Source organism: Lepidochelys kempii, chromosome 1 (genome assembly GCF_965140265.1).
Source record: "Lepidochelys kempii isolate rLepKem1 chromosome 1, rLepKem1.hap2, whole genome shotgun sequence".
Taxonomy (NCBI): domain Eukaryota; kingdom Metazoa; phylum Chordata; order Testudines; family Cheloniidae; genus Lepidochelys; species Lepidochelys kempii.
Window position 1 is genome coordinate 284,964,443 of NC_133256.1, and position 24,189 is coordinate 284,988,631.

The window sequence follows — 24,189 nt, forward strand, 5'->3', positions numbered from 1 at the left end:
CCTACTCAGGGGCCAACCAGAAGTGCAGTCCCTCAGTGAGACTTTGGAGTCTAAGTGTCCAAGTCACTTTTGAAAAGGGGACTTAGACGGTTCAGTCTTAGTAACTTGCAATACTGAATGGAGTAACGCCTCAATACCTTTACAAATCTGAGATGACTAGTCTTGTCTATGGATGATGCAGCTTTTTTAAACAATGGCCTGGGTTTGAAGGCTCAATATTTTTCAGGAACTGCTATTATTCAGTAATTTGTTCAAAGGGCACTAACAATTCATTTGTCTGTGTTTAGAAATCCTCTATGTGACACTTGCAGTTGTTTAACGATATGAAGACCAAGTCAAATAAACACGGAAGGAATGTGCTTTTTTATTATCTTAAGGTTGACAGGGTGTTGTAAGCACCTCTTTTCAAGATGTTCCTTCCTGTCTTTTCCTAATGGCAGTCCTACCAGGAAAGAACTCATTACACTGATTATTCTTCAAGCAACAATAAAATATAATTTTCTCTTACTAATACTGTATGCATAGCACCAGCTGCCCAATTAAATAGACAATGCTTCTGACAGTGCTTTTTTCAAGTGTACTGGATCTGGCTGAACTTCTTAGGGACATCAATGCATGACGAGGTTATATTTCTTAGCTTGGATTGGAAGGATATAGATTCTACAGCTGAGCAATATGGGCATGTCCAATTATAAATTCCTAGTACCGTTTGAAAGTAGAGATTGTGCTTTAAGGTGTTGTCCTTTAGCTAAGGCATTAATGTTAAATACTCGAAGCCAAATTTGTCTCTGGTGTAACTTAATTGACATAAAGACTCATTTCTGCTGGGATGCCTGCAAGAAAGCAGCTGTTTTGTACAGAAGTCTGGATAGCTTATAACGTTTATTTGTTTACTTTAGAGCAGGTTGAAAACTGGTTTTCTATGGAAAATTGGGTTTTCATTTAAATAACATTTTTCATTAAAAGTGTCTGCTTTTCATGGAAAATTTGGACTTTTCATTGAAAAGCCAATACTCAAAAACTGTAAAATTTCAATTCAGCAATGCTGCTATGGTGCCTCATGGAAGTTGTAGTTCATGGCTCAGTTCATGGGCCCCATTGTCTCCTATGGCCTCCATTCCCTCTGCTGGACTACATCTCCCTTTATGCACTGCACCCAGGAACTACAATGATGCACCATAGTGCTCATCAAGAGAGGAGTGGGCGGTGCATCATGGGAGATGTAGTCTGCTTTGAGAGACAAACCCACAGAAAAGGATGGGGCATGAAGCACATGAACTACAATTCCTATGAGGCACCACAGTGACATTTCCTAATCAAAAGCTTTTGGGGTTTGATTTTTCACAAAAAAATCTATGAAAAATGTAGATGAAACTGAAATTTTCCATTTTCAGCTAAAATTTTCCGCAGGGAGGAGGGCGGGCAGAAATATTTTTGCAACCAGATATTGTCCATTTAAAAAAATTATTTGCTTATTATAGCTTATCTATATAGACCGCATGATCTTATTCCTATCCTCCTCTTCCCTCCCCTTTCCCTACCTTCACCGTCCTCTTTATTATATTCATTGCATCTTGTTTCAAATTAGATTTGTAAGCTCTTTGGAGCAAGGACTCTGTCCTTTTGTGTGTTTATGCAGTGGGTCTTCTAATCTTCAGGTGAATGCTACTGCAATAAAAATAATAGTAATAATTAATAATACACTTGACTGTTTGCACTTAGTATCTCATTGTCTGAAGCAAATTAACCATAAATTAATAAACATTGATGCAGCAGTTTGAAACACCACCAAATAAATAAGTGCAAAGAATTATGATCTTGGTTTTAACTCTGAATATTGTAACAAGCTTTCATCCATACTAAACACCATATATAGGCATAAATAGCAATTAGATCTTTGGAACACTATTAAAATTTCATCTCCAAGTGAGGTTTGCATGATAAAATGCAATTTGATTGTAGAAATAATCTGCAGGAAAAGATGGGAGACTGTCTAAGCTGTGCATTTTGAAAAGTCAGTTCCCGTAACTGTACAGTGCAGCCTTATCGAGAGCAGAACAGGAGTGAATTGGCAGTACATTAGAAAGCATGATTAAAAGAGGGAAAGCTGAAACTACTCTCATGTCAGCTGTTTTCCTCCACAGGATATTGAGTTATTCCTGTCCTAACCTGATACTGATTGCTTAAAACTTGGTCCAGAATACTTGTCAAAACTGTTTCCTTTGTTCGTTTTGACATGCGGAGGTTGGAGTACATTTTAAAATGGTTTGGAGTGTTGGCTTTAGTGCTGGAGTTATTGGCCTGCTGTCACTCACACCACTGGAAGCAAGAACAGGCATTGTGGTTGGTACGTAGGATGTATTTACTGAACACTCATTTAACACTTACACCTTGAAGTACTGGTTAGTTTCTACAGACTAAGTGGGAGCTGTTAGGAAGTGTGGGGGCTGCCGTGGGAGACCTGAGGGTTTCTAGTCACCAGGAAGTTGAGGTGGGTTGGAAGTCTTGCCTAGAATGAGTCACACCTCTCCTCTTCTGGGATCCCCCTTCTCCTTTTGGTATGGGCACGGCCTCCTCTTGTTGCCACTTCCTGACCCCTTCCTTCAGCTGGGAGGCAGGAAGCATAAACTATTCCAAAAGATGAAAAAGAACCAGTAATGAAACACTAGGAGTTGGGAGGAGCTTCATCTGATAGAGGAAGCAGGAATAGGAACAGCAGAATTCCTGTGAGGAGGAACAAAAGCGGAATATATCCATCTCCAGTGCCTCAGTTTAGAATGTTGTATCCTGGGGGGGGGGCAGCAGTTTTAGGAAGAAATCACTTGAGATGCAGAGAGCTGTAGACCTTAAAAAGTAGCAATTTATTGCCACACACTGAACTAACCAACAACCAGCCAAAACCGGCTGGGCTACCCCCTAATAATCTAACTCAGTTGCTATAGCAACAACAAGATTCTATTACTATGACAACCAAATACACAACATATTTCTCCCCCCTTAATGAGAACATTCCCTAAATTAAACAAACACTAAACCCTGGGGATTATTTTGCCCCATAACCGTAGGCTCGCCCAAGCTAAAGATCCAGCCGTTGAGGAGACCTTCTGTCTCTAGGTGGATTACGGTGGACTTCTGGTGTTGGTGCACCTGAAAGTATCTTGGGTGCAAGCCTGACAATGGGCTTAGGGTTCGTAGTGTGAACATGTGAGCATGTGGTATCAGCTCATTCAGGGAAGGGGTGTATCTCTGCCGCAGGCAGTAATGGAGGGGGAAAGTCAGGAACAGGTGATTGTTGATTCGGTGTCTCACCGGAAGTGGTGAAGTCAGGCAACTCAACTGAAGATGTGTCCTGGGGACTAGTATGACCTGGCAACAGTTGATCTATATGTTGCAGCCACGTGAGATCCTCGGCAGTCCGGACAATGTAGGAAACAGGACTTGTTTGAGCGATGACAGTGGCAGGGACCCATTTAGCTCAAGAAGCATAATTCCAAGACAAAACTGGCTGTTCAGGGCTAAAGGTTCAGTCTTTTGCTCTGGGTGCACGCCTGATGACTTGATGTTGTTGCTGACATTGCACAATTTATCAGGGTTCAGAAGGTTTCAGCAGATCAAAGCAAGTGCGCAGCGGTCGTCCCATCATTAGAAAGGCTGGGGATGCCTTGGTCGTAACATGAGGTCTGTTTCTGTAGGATAGTAAGAAGGTGTCCAGACGCTTTTGAATGGATAATTGTCCCCTTGCCGATTTCAAAACTTCTTTCATTGTCTTCACAAATCTTTCAGCTAATCCATTGGTGGATGGATGATTTGGTGCTGAAGTGATGTGGTGTATCCCATTTGCCTTCATAAAATTTCCAAACTCCTGAGAGACGAACTGCGGTCCGTTGTCGCGCACAAGTTGTTCTGGTAGACCGATATGACTAAAGAGTCCCCATAGTTTTTGGATAGTACTCTCTGCAGTAGTGGACTGCATTATAGAGACTTCTGGCCATTTAGAATGGGCATCTACCATCACCAAGAACAGGCTTCCTTCTAGTGGGCCAGCAACGTCAACGTGAGTACGCTGCCACGGGTTTTCAGGATTTAGGGGTGCCCACTGGGGTGCATTCCTCACACCCTGACATGACATACGAGCTCTTGCCTTCTCTTTGATAGCACTGTCCAATCCCGGCCACCAAAAATGGCTTCATGCAATTTCCTTCATGTGCACTATTCCACGGTGACCGGAATGTAGCTGTTCTAACATCTGTGATCTCAGTGGTGGTGGGATAATGACATGTCTTCCCCACAACAAACAACCAGAATGGACCAATAACTCCATTCTCTTGGACATGTAGGTAACAAGGTTGGGTGAGACCAGAGAGGTTCTTCAAAATGTTCCATGCATCACCAGGTCCGTAACTTGGGACAATACTGGGTCAACGCGAATTGCCTTCTTTACCTGAGTTGGGGTGATGGGTGTATTCTCTACCTGTTCAAAGTAAAAATTTTCCTTCTGGGCAATATCTCAACGTTTGACTGGCAAAGGCAGCCTTCAGAAACCATCTGCATTGCCATGCAGAGTGGATTTCCAATACTGAATTTCATTTGTGTGTGCGGAAAGCAACAATGCCCATCGTTGCATACAACTAGCTGCTAATGGGGGAATGTCTGTGTGTGGTCCAAAAATTGAAGTCATAGGTCGACGGTCTGTGAGAAGTTCTAAACTTCCATCCGAACAGGTACTGATGAAACTTCCAAAGTCTGAAAACTATACCCAATGCCTCACATTCAATTTGGGCATAGTTAGTTTCTGCTTTGCCTACGGTGCATGAAGCAAAAACAATAGGTCACTCTTCTCCCAAAGGCATAATGTGTGACACGACTGCTCCCACTCCATAAGGGGAGGCATTGCAGGCCAACTGTAGAGGTAAGGATGGATCAAAGTGCGTCAGAACTCCCAAGTTTAGCAGTGCACCCTTAGCTTTGTTAAATGCAACATCACAGGCTTCAGTCCACTTCCAGGAGTTCATGAAGTGGTTTTAACAGTGTGGCTAACTGAAAGATGAACTTTCCATAATAATTCAATGGTCCTAGAAATGAGCAAAGCTGGCTAACATTTTGAGGAGGTGGAGCCTCCACAATAGCCTTAACTTTTGGAAGGGCCTTACGAAGACCCATAGTATCAATGATGTGTCCCAAATATTCAGCAGAGGGCTGGAAGAATTCACACTTGTCTTTGTGGACTCGTAAGCCATACTCTTTCAGTCTTTGTAGGGTAGCCTCTAAATTCTTTAGGTGATCCTCCTCATTCCTTCCAGTGACGAGGATGTTGTCCAGATAGCACTGGACTCCTGGCAAGCCACACAAGATCTGGTCCATAGCCCTCTGGAACAAGGCGGGAGCAGATGTTATTCCGAAGAGTAGGTGACAGTATCGATAAAGCCCTTTATATGTCACAATAGTCAACTGCTCTTGGGACTTTTCATCAACATGCATCTGTAAATATGCTTGACTCAGATCAATCTTACTGAACTTTTGTCCCCCAGCCAGGCTTGCGAAGAGGTCATCGATGAGGGGGTGCAGGTGTTGCTCTGCACACAACACCGGATTGACCGTGACTTTAAAATCTCCACAAATCCGGAGGGAGCCATCTTTCTTCACTATTGGAATGACTGGAGTTTCCCATGGGCTATGGGTAACTGGTATTAGAACTCCATTTGTGACCAGGCACTCCAGGTCCACTTCAACCTCTGGCCTGAGGGCATATGGCACAGTTCTAGTTTTCAGATATTTTGATTGACTGCTAGGTTTAACTTTCAATGTCACAGTGATTCCCTTCATACTTTCCAGATCCTCTCCAAAAATAGCAGCATGTTTCCTTAGTACAGCGGTCAGACCAGTTTCGTCTTTAGTCATTCGGTGCACGTCTGCCCCGTTCAGCTGAATCTTCCTCAGCCAAGATCTACCCATTAAGGCTGGGTAACTGCCTTTCACCACAAACAGTGGCAATTTAGCAGCCTGTTCATTGAGCTCCACCTTAACATCAGTAGTGCCCAACATGGGCACAGCTCCTCCCATGTACGTCTTCAGAACAGTTTTCATTCCATTAAGTGGAAGATGTAGCTTTTCTTTAAACACAGTTTCGGAGACCAGCAAGACAGCGGCACCGGTGTCCAGCTCCATGCGTACAGGTTTGCCATCCAACAACGGGGTTACCCAGTAGTCATGTGAGTCCACTGCCAAAGACAAAACGTGCAGTGACACTTCTTCTTCTGACGAGGTTCACCTTGATCATCTGGGGTCTGTTCTAGGGTATGCGGATTTTCCTTTTTGGTCTGCCAGACAGCAGGCCTCTTTTTCTTTTGTTTACAGGCACACTCATTGTGTCCCTTTTTGCCACAGTGTCGACACACCAGGTCCTTACACCAGCATTCTGATGCATGGTGACCCGGCTTACCACAGTGGTAACATTCCTGACTCTGCACAGTTTTGTGGGTAGGTTCTTGTGACACCTTATGCACCCTAGGGGATGCACCAATGTATTGCACCTCCTTTATAGCCAGTTCCATGGAGATTGCAATATCAACGGCCTTCTGTAAGGTAAGCTGAGCCTCTGTCAATAGGCGCTTCCATATAGCTTCACTGTGCAAGTCACACACTAACCTGTCACACAGGGCATCATTTAACATCTCCTTAAATTCACAGTGTTCTGCTAGCCTTTTTCAAAGTTGCTACAAATTCTACAACTGTTCGTCTTCTTTTTTATCTCTTTTGTGGAACCTATATCTTTCAGCAATCACCAGTGGTTTTGGAGAAAATGGGACCCCAGGATTTCCACAATGTCACTGTAAGATTTGGTCTTTGGCTTAACAGGGTTTAGTAAGCTGTGTAGCAGGGAGTGGGTCTTAGCCCCCACAACACTTAAGAATATTGGCACCTTCTTCTCTTCTGCAATGTCATGTGCAATAACAAAAAGCTCAAAATGCTCAGTATATACGTGCCATTGCACTACAGTCTCCTCAAAAGGTTCCAGTGGCCCCGTAAGTGAAGTAATTAATTAATTAATGGTTTTAGTTTCAGTTTGCACCGTCAGTGCAAACAAGCCAGTTCGCACTCCCTTCCAACGGCAAAAAGATGCTGTTTTTTGGTTGGGTTTTTTCAAAATTTTTTTTTAACTTTAACTTCTACCTTCTTCTGTTGCTGGGGCAGCACAGGGATCCCATCCTCGTTGCCACGTTGTTGTATCCTTGGGGGGGGCAGCAGTTTTAGGAAGAAATCACTTGAGACTCAGAGAGCTGTAGACCTTGAAAAGCAGCCATTTATTACCACACTGAACTAACCAACAACAGCCAAAACCAGCTGGGCTATCCCCTAATAATCTAACTCAGTTGCCATAGCAACAACAAGATTCTATTACTACGACAACCAAATACACAACACAGAACACACATTGCCCTTCAGGACACATACCCCTCCTGAGGATTCCCAGGGTTATAGATTAGCTCCAGCACCCCCACCCTGCACTGTAAATAGGGCCCATGATTAATGAGATTATGCTATCACACAAATGGCTACTACATAATTCATCTCTACTGGTGTTGACCCTGGAGCATAACAACACTATAAATATCAGCGTCATTAATTACTTCACTCCTCCTCAAGTCAGAAACATCAAGCTGATAACTGGTTTCAGAGTAACAGCCGTGTTAGTCTGTATTCGCAAAAAGAAAAGGAGGACTTGTGGCACCTTAGAGACTAACCAATTTATTTGAGCATAAGCTTTCGTGAGCTACAGCTCACTTCATCGGATGCATACTGTGGAAAGTGTAGAAGATCTTTTTATATACACACAAAGCATGAAAAAATACCTCCTCCCACCCCACTCTCCTGCTGGTAATACCTTATCTAAAGTGATCACTCTCCTTACAATGTGTATGATAATCAAGTTGGGCCATTTCCAGCACAAATCCAGATTTTCTCACCCCCACACACACACACAAACCCACTCTCCTGCTGGTAATAGCTTATCTAAAGTGACCACTCTCCTTACAATGTGTATGATAATCAAGGTGGGCCATTTCCAACACAAATCCAGGGTTTAACAAGAACGTCTGTGGGGGGGGGGGTTAGGAAAAAACAAGGGAAAATAGGTTACCTTGCATAATGACTTAGCCAATCCCAGTCTCTATTCCAGCCTAAGTTAATTGTATCAAATTTGCAAATGAATTCCAATTCAGCAGTTTCTCGCTGGAGTCTGGATTTGAAGTTTTTTTGTTGTAATATCACAACTTTCATGTCTGTAATTGCATGACCGGAGAGATTGAAGTGTTCTCCGACTGGTTTATGAATGTTATAATTCTTGACATCTGATTTGTGTCCATTTATTCTTTTACGTAGAGACTGTCCAGTTTGACCAATATACATGGCAGAGGGGCATTGCTGGCACATGATGGCATATATCACATTGGTGGATGTGCAGGGGAACGAGCCTCTGATAGTGTGGCTGATGTTATTAGGCCCTGTGATGGTGTCCCCTGAATAGATATGTGGGCACAATTGGCAACGGGCTTTGTTGCAAGGATAGGTTCCTGGGTTAGTGGTTCTGTTGTGTGATATGTGGTTGCTGGTGGTTGGGGGGGCTGTCTGTAGGCAAGGACTGGCCTGTCTCCCAAGAATTGTGAGAGTGTTGGGTCATCCTTCAGGATAGGTTGTAGATCCTTAATAATGCGTTGGAGGGGTTTTAGTTGGGGGCTGAAGGTGACGGCTAGTGGCGTTCTGTTATTTTCTTTGTTAGGCCTGTCCTGTAGGAGGATAACTGTTAACTGATACCTGATAAGCTGATAACTGTTTGTCTTTCTTAGAAGATCCACAGGAGAGGTGTGAACCTGTGCCTGGAAAGGGGCTTTGGGGAATGAGATTGGGGGGACAAAAAGGTAAAGACAGCCCCCCTGTTTTTCACGTTAGGAGCTCAATATGTAAAACTTTGTGTTTAAAGCAGCTTTGGTGTGCAGGGAGATGGGAATATCAGGCAGGCAGATGGATCTCTGACCATATACAGCCTATTCACCACATCACAGTGCTGAAAAGAGGCCTCTCTTTGGTCTCTCCATGGTCCCCTGGTCTTTATGGACTTAAATGGGAATGAACCAGGGATAGAGCAACGGACCAATACAGGCTCTGAGTAGCACAGGTCATTGGGGTACAGTGCCATATAAATGTGAAGACTTTTCTTATTAGGTCTGATGTGCAACACAGCACATTGGATCTTGATTAAAAGGTAAATCATTCATTTAACAGCCATATGTACTTCTGTACCTTCAAACCTACTCTTATGCCACTGTTATTACCAGGTTTCAGAGTAACAGCCGTGTTGGTCTGTATTCTCAAAAAGAAAAGGAATACTTGTGGCACCTTGGAGACTAACCAATGTGTTTGAGCATAAGCTTTCGTGAGCTACAGCTCACTTCATCGGATGCATACTGTGGAAAATACAGAAGATGTTTTTATACACACAGACCATGAAAAATACCAGTTACTGACATAAAAAATGCTGCATCTTGAAATTAGCATCTTTCTTTTTAGCCCCATGCGTCAGTCAGGACTACTTACAATGACTGACCTAAAACTGAGGGAAACCAGCTTGCTCAACATCACAAATCAGGACACCTGAGTTCTGTTCCTGTTTCTGCTATGGACTCACTGTGTGGTTTTTAGGCACGCTGCGTGTGGCCTCTGATTTTTGGGTGCTTCAGTGTCGGGATGGCCGACTCCAAACAATTTAGTCCTGTTTTTCAAAAAATGCTGAGCACCCACAATTCTAAATGCAAGTCCCAGCAGCGGAAACGCCAGTGAAAATGAAGGCCAAAATGTCTTAAGTTGGGGGCCCAGAATTTAGGCAACCAAACTCAGAGGTCTTTTTGAAAGTGTGGGCTTTCATCTCTGTGTGCCTCAGCTATAAAAATTAAGGTTAATGATGTTTTGTGAAGTGCTTTGGGATCCAAGGATGAAAAACACGATATAAAATGAATGCTAAGCATTATTTTTTTTAAAAATGCATCCGATGAAGTGAGCTGTAACTCACGAAAGCTTATGCTCAAATAAATTTGTTAGTCTCTAAGGTGCCACAAGTACTCCTTTTCTTTTTGCGAATACAGACTAACACGGCTGCTTCTCTGAAACCTGTCATTATTTTTTTAGTTATTATCACAGTGGTTTTCTTCATGATTTCCTCAGATTTATTCTAGTGATATTGAATAAGAGGAGGCTTATGTTAATGTGTGTTGCATATTATCAGGGTGTGTTTTTTCTGTCCTATAGAGTATTGTCTAATAGCATATCTGAAAAATAAAAATCAATAGCTATGTCCTTAAAACAGAAAATGTGGACCTGTGAAAGAAATGAATCCGCATCATTTCAGGCTTGTGGTTGTCCTTCATTCTGAGCCTTTTGTCACACATTTTAAGACCCAGTTAAAGTTCAACCTGGAAGTCAATAGGAGTTCTGCCATTGACTTCAGTGGAAGCAGGATTGAGCTCTTTGTCCTGAAGAAGGGAAACTTTGTTAAAATGCAGGACTTGCTATGGAATGATGTGTGTTGGCTTGAAATCACATCTGAGTTGAAGTGCGGTTTTGACACAGTAGACAATGAGCACCACCCATAGTGAGTCACACAACTTTAATCATTTGTAGATAAGGAGGCAAGATTGTCCCAGAGGCATGTAGGCTAGATGCCTATGAATGTTTCAGGCTGTATCATAGAGAAGAGGCACAATACTGGGGCATCCGTGACCTTTAAACATATCAAGAGTTACTCTTGTGTTGACTAGAAGTGATTAATGACGTAATGATGATTTTAAATAATATTTCCCAAAGCCACCAAACTTTCAAAAGAAAGTGTTCTTTAGGCCCTGATGATGATGATGTATGTTATAAATCTGAGTGTGAAACAAAGCATATCTAAATAACATATTAGAAGAAATAATTTTACGACTTGTCCACAGCTGAAAGAAAATGGTGTCACACTAGACACTTTCCAGAGATCCCCTATACCTCACCAATTGTCTACTTTGCCACTCTGAAAAAACCAACATGATTTTTCAAAAATGCTAAGTTCCCACAACTCCAAATGAAGTCAATAGGAGCAGAAAATCAGACCTATCTTTATTTTATTTTTGCACTAAAATATGGAACTTAATGGTGACCACTATAACTCTCTCTTTGTTTTTTTGTTTATCCTTCCCTCCCCTTTAACTGTCATGTTTTGTCAGCCACTTAAACATATTTCTTCTTAGCAATTTTTTAATATTTGGGAAAGCAAAATCTTCTATATTTTTTCAGGTTTCAGAGTAACAGCCGTGTTAGTCTGCATTCTCAAAAAGAAAAGGAGTACTTGTGGCACCTTAGGGTATGTCTACACTACGAAATTAGGTCGAATTTATAGAAGTCGGTTTTTTAGAAATCGGTTTTATATATTCGAGTGTGTGTGTCCCCACAGAAAATGCTCTAAGTGCATTAAGTGCATTAACTCGGCGGAGCGCTTCCACAGTACCGAGGCAAGCGTCGACTTCCGGAGCGTTGCACTGTGGGTAGCTATCCCACAGTTCCCGCAGTCTCCGCTGCCCATTGGAATTCTGGGTTGAGATCCCAATGCCTGATGGGGCTAAAACATTGTCGCGGGTGGTTCTGGGTACATATCGTCAGGCCCCCGTTCCCTCCCTCCCCCCGTGAAAGCAAGGGCAGACAATCATTTCGCACCTTTTTTCATGAGTTACCTGTGCAGACGCCATACCACGGCAAGCATGGAGCCAGCTCAGGTAACCGTCACCCTATGTCTCCTGGGTGCTGGCAGACGCGGTACGGCTTTGCTGCACAGTAGCAGCAACCCATTGCCTTCTGGCAGCAGACGGTGCAATACGATTGGTAGTCATCCTCGTCGTGTCCGAGGTGCTCCTGGCCACGTCGGCTGGGAGCGCCTGGGCAGACATGGGCGCAGGGACTAAATTTGGAGTGACTTGACCAGGTCATTCTCTTTAGTCCTGCAGTCCTATTGAACCGTCTTATGGTGAGCAGGCAGGCGATACGGACTGCTAGCAGTCGTACTGTACCATCTTATGCCAGGCAGGCAAGAGATGAAGATGGCTAGCAGTCGTACTGTACCATCTTCTGCCGAGCAGCCATGAGATGTGGATGGCATGCAGTCCTTCTGCACCGTCTGCTGCCAGCCAAAGATGTAAAAGATAGATGGAGTGGGTCAGAACAAGAAATAGACCAGATTTGTTTTGTACTCATTTGCCTCCTCCCCTGTCTAGATCACACTGCAGTCACTCACAGAGAAGGTGCAGCGAGGTAAATCTAGCCATGTATCAATCAGAGGCCAGGCTAACCTCCTTGTTACAATAACAACGATAACTTAGGTGCACCATTTCTTATTGGAACCCTCCGTGCAGTCCTGCCTGAAATACTCCTTGATGTACAGGCACACCCTTTGTTGATTTTAGCTCCCTGAAGCCAACCCTGTAAGCCGTGTCGTCAGTCGCCCCTCCCTCCGTCAGAGCAACGGCAGACAATCGTTCCGCGCCTTTTTTCTGTGCGGACGCCATACCAAGGCAAGCATGGAGGCCGCTCAGCTCACTTTGGCAATTAGGAGCACATTAACCACCACGCGCATTATCCAGCAGTATATGCAGCACCGGAACATGGCAACGCGATACCGGGCGAGGAGGCGACGTCAGCGCGTTCCCGTGAGTGATCAGGACATGGACACAGATTTCTCTGAAAGCATGGGCCCTGACAATGCATGCATCATGGTGCTAATGGGGCAGGTTCATGCTGTGGAACGCCGATTCTGGGCTCGGGAAACAAGCACAGACTGGTGGGACCGCATAGTGTTGCAGGTCTGGGACGATTCCCAGTGGCTGCGAAACTTTCGCATGCGTAGGGGCACTTTCATGGAACTTTGTGACTTGCTTTCCCCTGCCCTGAAGCGCATGAATACCAAGATGAGAGCAGCCCTCACAGTTGAGAAGCGAGTGGCGATAGCCCTGTGGAAGCTTGCAACACCAGACAGCTACCGGTCAGTTGGGAATCAATTTGGAGTGGGCAAATCTACTGTGGGGGCTGCTGTGATGCAAGTAGCTCACGCAATCAAAGATCTGCTGATATCAAGGGTAGTGACCCTGGGAAATGTGCAGGTCATAGTGGATGGCTTTGCTGCAATGGGATTCCCTAACTGTGGTGGCGCTATAGACGGAACCCATATCCCTGTCTTGGCACCGGAGCACCAAGCTGCCGAGTACATAAACCGCAAGGGGTACTTTTCGATAGTGCTGCAAGCTCTGGTGGATCACAAGGGACGTTTCACCAACATCAACGTGGGATGGCCGGGAAAGGTGCACGATGCTCGCATCTTCAGGAACTCTGGTCTGTTTCAAAAGCTGCAGGAAGGGACTTTATTCCCAGACCAGAAAATAACTGTTGGGGATGTTGAAATGCCTATATGTATCCTTGGGGACCCAGCCTACCCCTTAATGCCCTGGCTCATGAAGCCGTACACAGGCAGCCTGGACAGTAGTCAGGAGCTGTTCAACTACAGGCTTAGCAAGTGCAGAATGGTGGTAGAATGTGCATTTGGACGTTTAAAGGCACACTGGCGCAGTTTACTGACTCGCTTAGACCTCAGCGAAACCAATATTCCCACTGTTATTACTGCTTGCTGTGTGCTCCACAATATCTGTGAGAGTAAGGGGGAGACGTTTATGGCGGGGTGGGAGGTTGAGGCAAATCGCCTAGCTGCTGGTTACGCGCAGCCAGACACCAGGGCGGTTAGAAGAGCACAGGAGGGCGCGGTACGCATCAGAGAAGCTTTGAAAACCAGTTTCATGACTGGCCAGGCTACGGTGTGAAAGTTCTGTTTGTTTCTCCTTGATGAAACCCCCCGCCCCTTGGTTCACTCTACTTCCCTGTAAGCTAACCACCCTCCCCTCCTCCCTTTAATCACCGCTTGCAGAGGCAATAAAGTCATTGCTGCTTCACAGTCATGCATTCGTTATTCATTCATCACACAAATAGGGAGATGACTACCAAGGTATCCCAGGAGGGGTGGTGGAGGAGGGAAGGAAAATGCCACACAGCACTTTAAGCACAGCACTTTAAAAGTTTACAACTTTAAAATTTATTGAATGACAGCCTTCTTTTTTTTGGGCAATCCTCTGTGGTGGAGTGGCTGGTTGGCCGGAGGCCCCCCCACCGCGTTCTTGGGCGTCTGGGTGTGGAGGCTATGGAACTTGGGGAGGAGGGCGGTTGGTTACAGAGGGGCAGCAGTGGCAGTCTGTGCTCCAGCTGCCTTTGCTGCAGCTCAACCATACACTGGAGCATACTGGTTTGGTCCTGCAGCAGCCTCAGCATTGAATCCTGCCTCCTCTCATCACGCTGCCGCCACATTTGAGCTTCATCCCTGTCTTCAGCCCGCCACTTACTCTCTTCAGCCCGCCACTTACTCTCTTCAGCCCTCCACCTCTCCTCCCGGTCATTTTGTGCTTTCCTGCACTCTGACATTATTTGCCTCCACGCATTTGTCTGTGCTCTGTCAGTGTGGGAGGACAGCATGAGCTCGGAGAACATTTCATCGCAAGTGCGTTTTTTTTCTTTCTAAGCTTCACTAGCCTCTGGGAAGGAGAAGATCCTGTGATCATTGAAACACATGCAGCTGGTGGAGAAAAAAAAAGGGACAGCGGTATTTAAAAAGACACATTTTATAAAACAGTCGCTACACTCTTTCAGGGTAAACCTTGTTGTTAACATTACATACATAGCACATGTGCTTTCGTTACAAGGTCGCATTTTGCCTCCTCCCACCGCGTGACTACCCCCTCAACCTTCCCCCCTCCCTGTGGCTAACAGCAGGGAACATTTCTGTTTAGCCACAGGCAAACAGCCCAGCAGGAACGGGCTCCTCTGAGTGTCCCCTGAAGAAAAGCACTCTATTTCAACCAGGTGACCATGAATTATATCTCACTCTCCTGAGGATAACACAGAGAGATAAAGAACGGATTTTGGTTGAATGCCAGCAAACATACACTGCAATGCTTTGTTCTACAGTGATTCCCGAGCACGTGTTACTGGCCTGGAGTGGTAATGTGTCCTACCATGAAGGACGAAATAAGGCTGCCCTCCCCAGAAACCTTTTGCAAAGGCTTTAGGACTACATCTAGGAGAACCGCAAATGCCAGGGCAAAGTAATCCTTTCACATGCTTGCTTTTAAACCATGTATAGCATTTTAAAAGGTACACTCACCAGAGGTCCCTTCTCCGCCTGCTGGGTCCAGGAGCCAGCCTTGGGTGGGTTCGGGGGGTACTGGCTCCAGGTCTAGGGTGAGAAACAGTTCCTGGCTGTCGGGAAAACCGGTTTCTCCGCTTGCTTGCTGTGAGCTATCTACAACCTCCTCCTCCTCATCATCTTCTTCGTCCACAAAACCTACTTCCGTATTGCCTCCATCTCCATTGAAGGAGTCAAACAACACGGCTGGGGTAGTGGTGGCTGAACCCCCTAAAATGGCATGCAGCTCATCATAGAAGCGGCATGTTTGGGGCTCTGACCCAGAGCGGCTGTTCGCCTCTCTGGTTTTCTGGTAGGCTTGCCTCAGCTCCTTCAGTTTCACGCGGCACTGCTTCGGGTCCCTGTTATGGCCTCTGTCCTTCATGCCCTGGGAGATTTTCACAAAGGTTTTGGCATTTCGAAAACTGGAACGGAGTTCTGATAGCACGGATTCCTCTCCCCAAACAGCGATCAGATCCCGTACCTCCCGTTTGGTCCATGCTGGAGCTCTTTTGCGATTCTGGGACTCCATCATGGTCACCTGTGCTGATGAGCTCTGCATGGTCACCTGCAGCTTGCCACGCTGGCCAAACAGGAAATGAGATTCAAAAGTTCGCGGTTCTTTTCCTGTCTACCTGGCCAGTGCATCTGAGTTGAGAGTGCTGTCCAGAGCGGTCATAATGGAGCACTCTGGGATAGCTCCCGGAGGCCAATACCATCGAATTGTGTCCACAGTACCCCAAATTCGAGCCGGCAACGTCGATTTAAGCGCTAATCCACTTGTCAGGGGTGGAGTAAGGAAATCGATTTTAAGAGCCCTTTAAGTCGAAATAAAGGGCTTCATTGTGTGGACGGGTGCAGGTTTAAATCGATTTAACGCTGCTAAATTTGACCTAAAGTCCTAGTGTAAACCAGGGCTTAGAGACTAACCAAATTATTTGAGCGTAAGCTTTCGTGAGCTACAGCTCACTTCATTGGATGCATACTGTGGAAAATACAGAAGATGTTTTTATACACACAGACCATGAAAAAATGGGTGCTGGAAATGGCCCACCTTGATTATCATACACATTGTAAGGAGAGTGATCACTTTAGATAAGCTATTACCAGCAGGAGAGTGGGGCGGGGGGAGAGAAAACCTTTTGTAGTGATAAACACCTATTTTTCCATGGTCTGTGTGTATAAAAACATCTTCTGTATTTTCCACAGTATGCATCCGATGAAGTGAGCTGTAGCTCACAAAAGCTTATGCTCAAATAAATTGGTTAGTCTCTGAGGTGCCACAAGTACTCCTTTTATATTTTTTCAGTTGTCCTCTTTACAAAGCTGTGATGTATACTACTAAAATGGGAAAATAATTAAAGAGTAGGTTTTTTAAAAGTAATTTCTTAATTTGACACTGGAAATCAAATTCTAGGCTCACCACTAATATTTTAAACATAAGAAACCATGGACCTGGTTCTGCTCTCTCATTTATGCAGGTTTTTACAATGGTATAACTCAATTTAATTTAATGCAGTTCCTTCTGATTTATGCCAGTCTGAGAAGAGACTCGGGCCCCATATCTAATGCTAGTTGTCATAACCATGAGTGCCAACCTCAGGGTAGACTGTCAAAAAGCAGGACAGACACCCCAAATTGGTGGTATTTTCTACAATTAGATTTCACCAACCCAGTATCAAATGTGAGTTCCTAAAGCACTATAACAGTCCTATCATGGAGTCACAGACAGTCCCCATGCAAGCAAGCTGGACTTGGTGATAATCGTCACTTATGCCAAAGATCGCAAAATATTAGGTCACTCACAGTCCCAAAAGACCAGTCACTTACCCCAGGTCAATTTGTACCTCAGATCTCACCCCAAAGACTACACTTGTAAACTCTATTCTAGTTTACTGTAGTAAATTAACTAAGGATTTATTAACTAGGAAAAAGAAATGAGAGAGTTATTTACAGGTTAAAGAAGGCAACATATATACACAAATGAGTTACAGTCTATGATTCCAAAAGGTGACAGAGTTGTAATAATCTGTCAGCACTGAATGTCTCTTTGGGCTAATACAGGCTGACCGTGGGGATCTCTTTGCTTTTGTTTCCTTGCTCCAGCCCTGTGAGAGTGCAAGCAGCAAAGAGATGAAAAATGTTAATGTTAGCTATCTTTGTTTCCCTTTTCCAGAATTCAGACTGATGGGATGAGTTTTCTTGCACGTAGCACCTTCATGGGTATGAGAGGACCATTAACCCAGTCTCTGTATCCTGATGTTCCACAATGGCCCATTTAGTTTTGATCATCCTGCTTGATGTGCAGGGAAACCACTCCTTCTGCCTAGGTTCACAAGTTCAGAGCAGGCATCTTTACAGTTAGAAAGCAAAACCATGGGCAGCGGGTGCAGAGGCGGCAGATTTGTATAATTTTTGGTGGTGCCCAGAACGGATCCAAGTCCCCCTCTCTCACTAAGGCTCTGGGAGGGAGTTTGAGTGCGGGCTCTGGGCTGAGGGGGGTGTAGGAGGGAGCTGGAGTGCAGGGGATGGTCTCTGGGAGGTAGTTTGGGTGTGGCGTCTGGGCTGGGGTAGGGGGTTGGGATGCGGGGAGGGTGCAGGGTGCAGGCTCTGGGCTGGGGCGGGGGTGAGGTGCAGGAGAGGGTGCAGAGGCCAGGCTCTGGGAGAGAGTTTGGGTGCGGGGTTTGAGCTGGGGCAGGAGGTTGGGGTGCGGGAAAGGGTGAGGGGTGCAGCGCTTACCTCGGGCAGCTCCCAGAAGCAACCCACACCCACCTCTGGCAGCAGCTCCTACTCAGGGGTCGGAGGGGTCTCCACGCACAGCTGCCCATAGGCACCGCCCGTGCAGATCCCATTGGTCGCAGCTCGGGGCATGGGCAGCACGCAGAGACACGCCTTCCCCCCCCCGCCCCCACCAGGGGCTGCAGGGATGTGCCAGCCACTTCCGGAAGTGAAGCAGAGCGGGTGGGCAGGAAGCCACCTTAGGCCCATTGAGCTGCTGCTGGTGGTGGCGGCGGGGGCCCCGGGCCCTTTAAAATTACCCGGAGGCAGCAAGCAGAGCCGGGGAGACACTCTGGGGGAGGAGTGTGGGGCTGGAGGAGAGACCCAGCTCCAAAATCTGGTGTAGCCGGCCCCCATGCTCTCTTATCGATGAAGCATGGACACCACGGGCCCATACAGCTCACCTTTGGGGAGGCTAACCTGTTGGCCCCACCCCTTCTGCCCGAGGCCCTGCCCCTCCACCCACTGAAGCTCCAGGCCTCCCATCGTGACTGGAAGAGCCCCAAGACACACACCCCCTCTGGCTGAAAGAGCCACAGCCCCCCTTTCCAGCCACACCAGGCAGCCCCCACCCCCAGCGCTGGGCCATCCCCAGTGTTGGGCTGAGCTGCTGGGTCTACTGGGCTGTCCCCAGTATCAGGCTGAGCTCCGGCCTGGGCCACTGGGCCAACCCTGCCCTGGGCCAGCCTGAGCCCTACCCGGGGCTGCCACCGGCAAGTGCTGGAGCTGAGCCCCTGCTGGCTTCAGAGTAGAGGAGGAGGGAAAGCGGGGCCACCTGGCAGAACATGGGCGGGGCCGTGACCCGGGTCCAGGGAGGCTTAGCCTACCCTGGCCTTTGATACCCGCCGCCTGTGAGCAAAACTTACATATGACCTTAAAGAATGGGATACAGACATTACAAATAAGATTAATGCATCCAACAATTTAGAAGCATTTGATAGAGTCTAAACACTAAAGATATCCTTACAAGTCTAACACTTATCTTGAACAATACTAGCATACAAGTTAGCTGGTCTGGTTTCCAGCTATGAATTTGTCAGTGCTCAGCTGACGCCTACAGCCTTGCCAAGAGCTGGCCCCTGGTCTACCAGCATCACACAAGTAATACTAATAGTATGAATTAACAGAAATAAAAATTCAATGTAGGAAGGCTAATGTAAGTTTTTTTTTCCTCCTGTCTCTGCAGTAAGATCCACAGACAATAGCACTGTTGAGTTTCCACTGCTATGTATGTGTTCTTAGAACTCAAACCACGCTCCCACCTCTGCAGACATCAGTGCTCTTCCCGCTAATTAATGTCTTCCTTCCACCTGCACAGTTCAACAGCTACCCCTCAGCAACAGAGAAACTCAGCAAAGGGATGGGGCACTGAGATCACAAAGGAAGCAACTCCCTTGTCTGAAATTCCAGGGTCACAGGGCAATGACTTTTGGAGGGCAGCAACTAGCTGCAGTTGATTCCCAAACCATTAAAGAGAATGAAAAGCGGAGGACTGGGACTCTGGGCGTTGCATTTTTAAAGAGTGCTGAATAAACATTGGAGCGTGTATTTAAAGAAATTACCAAGTTTAAATAAACAATCAGGAGAACTTGTTGGGTAACTGGATTTTCATAATCACAAACGGTGGATTAATTTTAGGGTACAGGTAGACCTGGAAATGACCTAGCTAATGATTTATAGCATTTGCTAACCTGAGAGGCCATTGAGATGGACAGGTGGAGCTTCCTTTAGGGGCTTTTCAAGCAAACGTTGCATTAATCATTTTTTCCACCATAGTTACTGCTAAAATTTGTTTTATAAATGTAACTTTTAAAAGATACTAACATGGATTGACTCAGTGGCTCTACAATCATTACACCATCTAAAGATATGGCCCTGGGTATATCTTATACCCCCATAGCTGGCACCAGACAGTACCTATACGTGGGTAACTTCCTGGTTTAACTTACTTCACATACTCAATACCAACCAAAGAGTTAGACCCAAGCTTACTTGCAGTGAACGTGCTAATATACCAAATGTTTAAAATTCCACCAATTCCTCACGTGATGATAATTCACATCAAGAGAAAATCTCAGGGGAATTGCAAGAGGAGTGATTTTGGCCACATAGGACCAAATCCTGCTCACCATTCTCAAGCAAAGGACTCATTTACCTCCAAATTTGGCTCAGAATATATACTGGATAAATGGAATGTTAACCTTATTCACTAGGACTGAAAGGTTCATAGTTATTCAGAAGTGGTAGAAATCAGATTCACAAAACTGTTTCATTCTAGCTGGGATTAATGTGTATTTATACACATTATAGGCTGCGTGACTCCTGAAATGGTCGGAGTGTGGTATCCCAAGAGCTGGGACTCCAGGAGGAACTGTGTCTCAGAGAGCCCCTATGCCTCCCAGTATTCTCTGACATGCAAAGCGAGTTTAGCCAGTCAAAGACAGGTCACTGGACTAAGCCACTGGTCTTACTTATTATGGCAATTCCTATGGTCTTGATCCAAAATCTATTGAAGTCAATGGAAAGACTCCCAGCCGTTTCAATGCACTTTGGATCAGGCTCTATATAGTCATTCTTCTGCTAGCCTTTCTACTTAGTGTCCTTGCACTGCCTCACTCATGCAATTCCTGCATCCAGGTGAGCTTGGTGACCGGTCTTCTGCTCTGCCCCATGTGAGGGTCCAAGATGAGGAACGCTCCTTGATCCCTACACATTTGCAGACCTACTCAGAGAAAGAGCACAGTCTAGCACTCTAACCTGATGTATAGGTCAGTAAGTAAGCCCATGTGTTGGATATTTGTGTTGACAAGTTAATCAATGTCTCTAAGATTAGTATAATGTTTACCTCATTTATTAAGTCTCCTACCTCATTTCTTCAAAGTGTAGTTTCAGATTACTGTTTTAATGGAATTATGGTCCACTAAGGCGATCATCTGCCTTATTGTGCATTGATCATCTTCTACTGTGCTCTTTTAAAAATGCTTTCTTGGCTAAATTAGCAACTGGCCACTTCTGTCTTTGCTCTATTACAGAACTTTAAGTGACTTAAGTTTGGACTTAAAAAAATAATTCTACACTTCATAGTAAGTAATTTGGTTCTCAACACCCATTTTTTTGAAAGAGCCCATGAAATGGAAAAAGCTATAAATTCAAAGTTATAATTAGATTAGGTATATTTCTTTTTGTTAGAAAGGAAGTAGCCCTTTCGCCAAGACTGCTAGATATAACAATGTAAAAGCCAAGGAAAATATTAACATTTTAGCTGCACTTTGTTACAAAACACTATGAATATTTTCTTTCTTTCTTTTTTACCAGCAGAAATCAGTAGGGCCTTTCAAAGAGTTACGATTGGACCCAATTTGGTACATATTTTCACAGCCTAGAACAGTGCAGATAAGGTTAACCAGGCTTATTGCACACCTCTTCTTGTACTATTGATTTCCAGATTGATTTAAGAAGTTGTTTTTGGTCTATAAAGGCCGAAATAGCCTGGAACCCACCCATCTATAAGAGACTCTCTCTCCCCATGATATCCAACACTGTTGCAGTTAGGATAGGTGCCTTGCTGATGCCCCTTTATTATAAGTGGGGAAGCGCCTGCTAGGGTGTTATGAAGGCACTTCCTCCACAGGTCTATGGCAGCCTGGGTTTGTCAACTTACAGGGCATGCTGCATGGCCAACCTTTTCTCCCCCTGGCCGGTGAGGAAATGGGAGTTGGGTAGGCCTCGGTATGGAACATGGGAGTACGTGTGGGGTCAGTTAATTTCAGTCTTTTCTGATGTTGCTGTGTCTTTGAGTTGATCTGGGGATACTGACAGATCTGTTTAGTATATCTTTTTAATATTATCAGTGGCACCCATTGCATTGGATGGGTGCTCTTTTATTACACTCTATATTAATTTAAATAAATAGAATAGCTTGACTGAGTGGAGTCAAAGTCACTACACATTCACAGACTAGTTATTCAGCCTTCTCCATACCCTCTACTTGCAAGAAGAAAGTGGTGCTGAAAGCCATTTCCCCCCCCTCACCCTTCCACCTCATTTATTACACAGCCGTCGCTGTGCCTCTGAGCTGGAGGAGTAACATTAAGATGCTTATTCACAGGCCCTGGCAAAAAAGCGTCCCTGGTACAAAATGAATAAAGGATGTTTCACACTTCGCCTCTCAGCAAATTGCACCTCCCAGGGCTTGTGGGGAATGAACACTGACAGCATTGTATCTGATTGTAGCTGCACAATTTCCTGTTTAGAACCACCCATCACATGGTATATTGGAGCACTGCAAATTATAGTCCTATGCAAATGGTTGAATGCATGTGATCTCATTTACTGATGGCCCAGACTGTGGCAGTTTTGGGAATAGTCACAGGTGGGAGGTTAGTGTCAGATGATCTATGCCAGAAGTTCTCAACCTTTCCAGACTTCTGTATCTCTTTCAGGAGTCTGAAGTCCGAGCCCCGCCTCCCAGGGCTCAAACTCAAGCCCCACCACCCAGGACTGAAGCATGTAAGTTAGCTTCATGGGGCCACATGTGGTGTGGGGCCCCGGCCAGCTGACCTGCTTGCCACTCCCTAACGCCAGCCCTGCCCTTGTGACTCCCCCAAGCCTGTCCCAGGGGAGTCGCAACCCCCAGGTTGAGAAACACTGATGTAGATGACATACCCCCTTCAAGAGCTCTGCATACCCTCAGGGGTATGAGTACCTGTGGTTGAGAACCATTGATCTATGCCTAGCAGTACGCTATTTTCTATGCAACGTCCCTGTAGATTGTCAACTGTGTGCTCAGTTATGTAGTTTTAATTAGATCAAATGTTGCTGTGGTTGTAGCTAGTAATTTATCTATATTCAATCTATTCCCTGTTTCTGTTCTGAAGACCAGGGGTGGCCACTGCCTCGGAAATGGTTGATTTTTGTGTCTCACTACTGAATGACAGCTGCTGAGTGAAGTGCCTACCTGTCATTGCACTTCTACGCTACATTTCTATTGCTCTATATCTGAGCTATAGCTTTTTGTTGATGGGGACTCTAGTTTATCTAGAGAGCATTGGGCAAGCTGCAAGAAACTGCTACATATACCTGTAACTGCCCACATGCAGGAGTTGTTTGCCTCTCCTATCTGCTACAAGCTTCTCCCATGGATTTTCTAGTCCACAGCTGCCTACTTTCCAACAATATTAGGTTCTGCAAAAGTTTGGCAATGGATTTCTTGGCAATGGCTGGTACAAGCACATGTTGTGTGCCATCCATTCAACTTCACTGTCATATCAAGCTCCATCCTTTTCTTCTGAGTCCTGGAAATGTCAGATATACTCTTATCTTCCTCCCACTCCTGAGGGCCTTATCATCCTCCCGAGTGAAGCAGCCTAGCCCAGTACTTCTCAACCAGGGGTCTGCGGCCCCCTACGGGGCCTCAAGCAGGTTTCAGGGGGGCCTCCAAGCTGGGCCAGCATTAGATTTGCTGGGGCCCAGGGCATAAAGCCAAAGCCCCATCCCATGGTACTGAAGCCCAGGTCCCTGAGCCCTGCCACCCGGGGCTGAAGCTGAAGCCTGAGCAATGTAGTTAATGGGGGCCCCTGTGGCATGGAGCCCCAGGCAATTGCCCTGTTTGGTACCCCCTAATGCTGGCCTTGGCTTTTATATGCAGAAAACCAGTTATTGTGGCACAGGTGGGCAGTGGAGTTTTTATATAGGGTGACCAGATAGCAAGTGTGAAAAACCCGGACAGGAGGTGGGGGGTAATAGGTGCCTATATAAGAGCCCCAAATATCGGGACTGTCCCTATAAAATCAGGACATCTGGTCATCCTATTTTATAGCATGTTGGGGGGGGCCTCAGAAAGAAAAAGGTTGAGAACCCCTGGCCTAGCCCATCCCAAAAGGCAGCGAGATGGCTACAATCAGCTGAGCTCTGTTTTGCCTCTGTCACCTGCTACTGTCTCTGACTCACTGCACCATCTGTGGGGCCTGGATACCAAATTCTTGCTATAAGCCACCCATCCGTGTAATTGAAATACACTTGTGTACAGGAAGTCTTCTCTTGAGCTTCACTGAGTCCAGCAAAAGTTTTCTTTCTTTGATAAATGAGAAACTTTTTTAAATGACAGCTGGGTCATT

The 24,189-nt window shown here is 45.6% G+C and overlaps 2 protein-coding genes across 8 annotated transcripts in view; one reads left to right on the forward strand and one right to left on the reverse strand.

The window, feature by feature from the left end:
• The window catches only part of PTPRR (protein tyrosine phosphatase receptor type R), a 198,773-nt gene that overhangs the window by 136,902 nt on the left and 37,682 nt on the right, over window positions 1-24,189 (forward strand). The gene's annotated exons all lie outside the window — the stretch shown is intronic.
• On the reverse strand, window positions 14,068-16,150 carry LOC140906754 (uncharacterized). The gene is made up of 2 exons (XM_073331334.1): window positions 15,275-16,150; window positions 14,068-14,686 (listed from the first exon to the last, which is right to left on the reverse strand). The coding sequence occupies exons 1-2, from the start codon at window positions 15,855-15,857 to the stop codon at window positions 14,535-14,537; spliced, it is 735 nt and encodes a 244-aa protein (XP_073187435.1). The 5' UTR covers window positions 15,858-16,150; the 3' UTR covers window positions 14,068-14,534.

Bases quoted from the DNA above. Each gene is read 5' to 3' on its own strand.
- LOC140906754 (XM_073331334.1), bottom strand. From the start codon at position 15,857: ATGCAGAGCTCATCAGCACAGGTGACCATGATGGAGTCCCAGAATCGC. The intron at 14,687-15,274 runs GTGAGTGTACCT...TTTCTCCACCAG, and splicing joins AGGCGGAGAAGGGACCTCTG to CTGCATGTGTTTCAATGATC.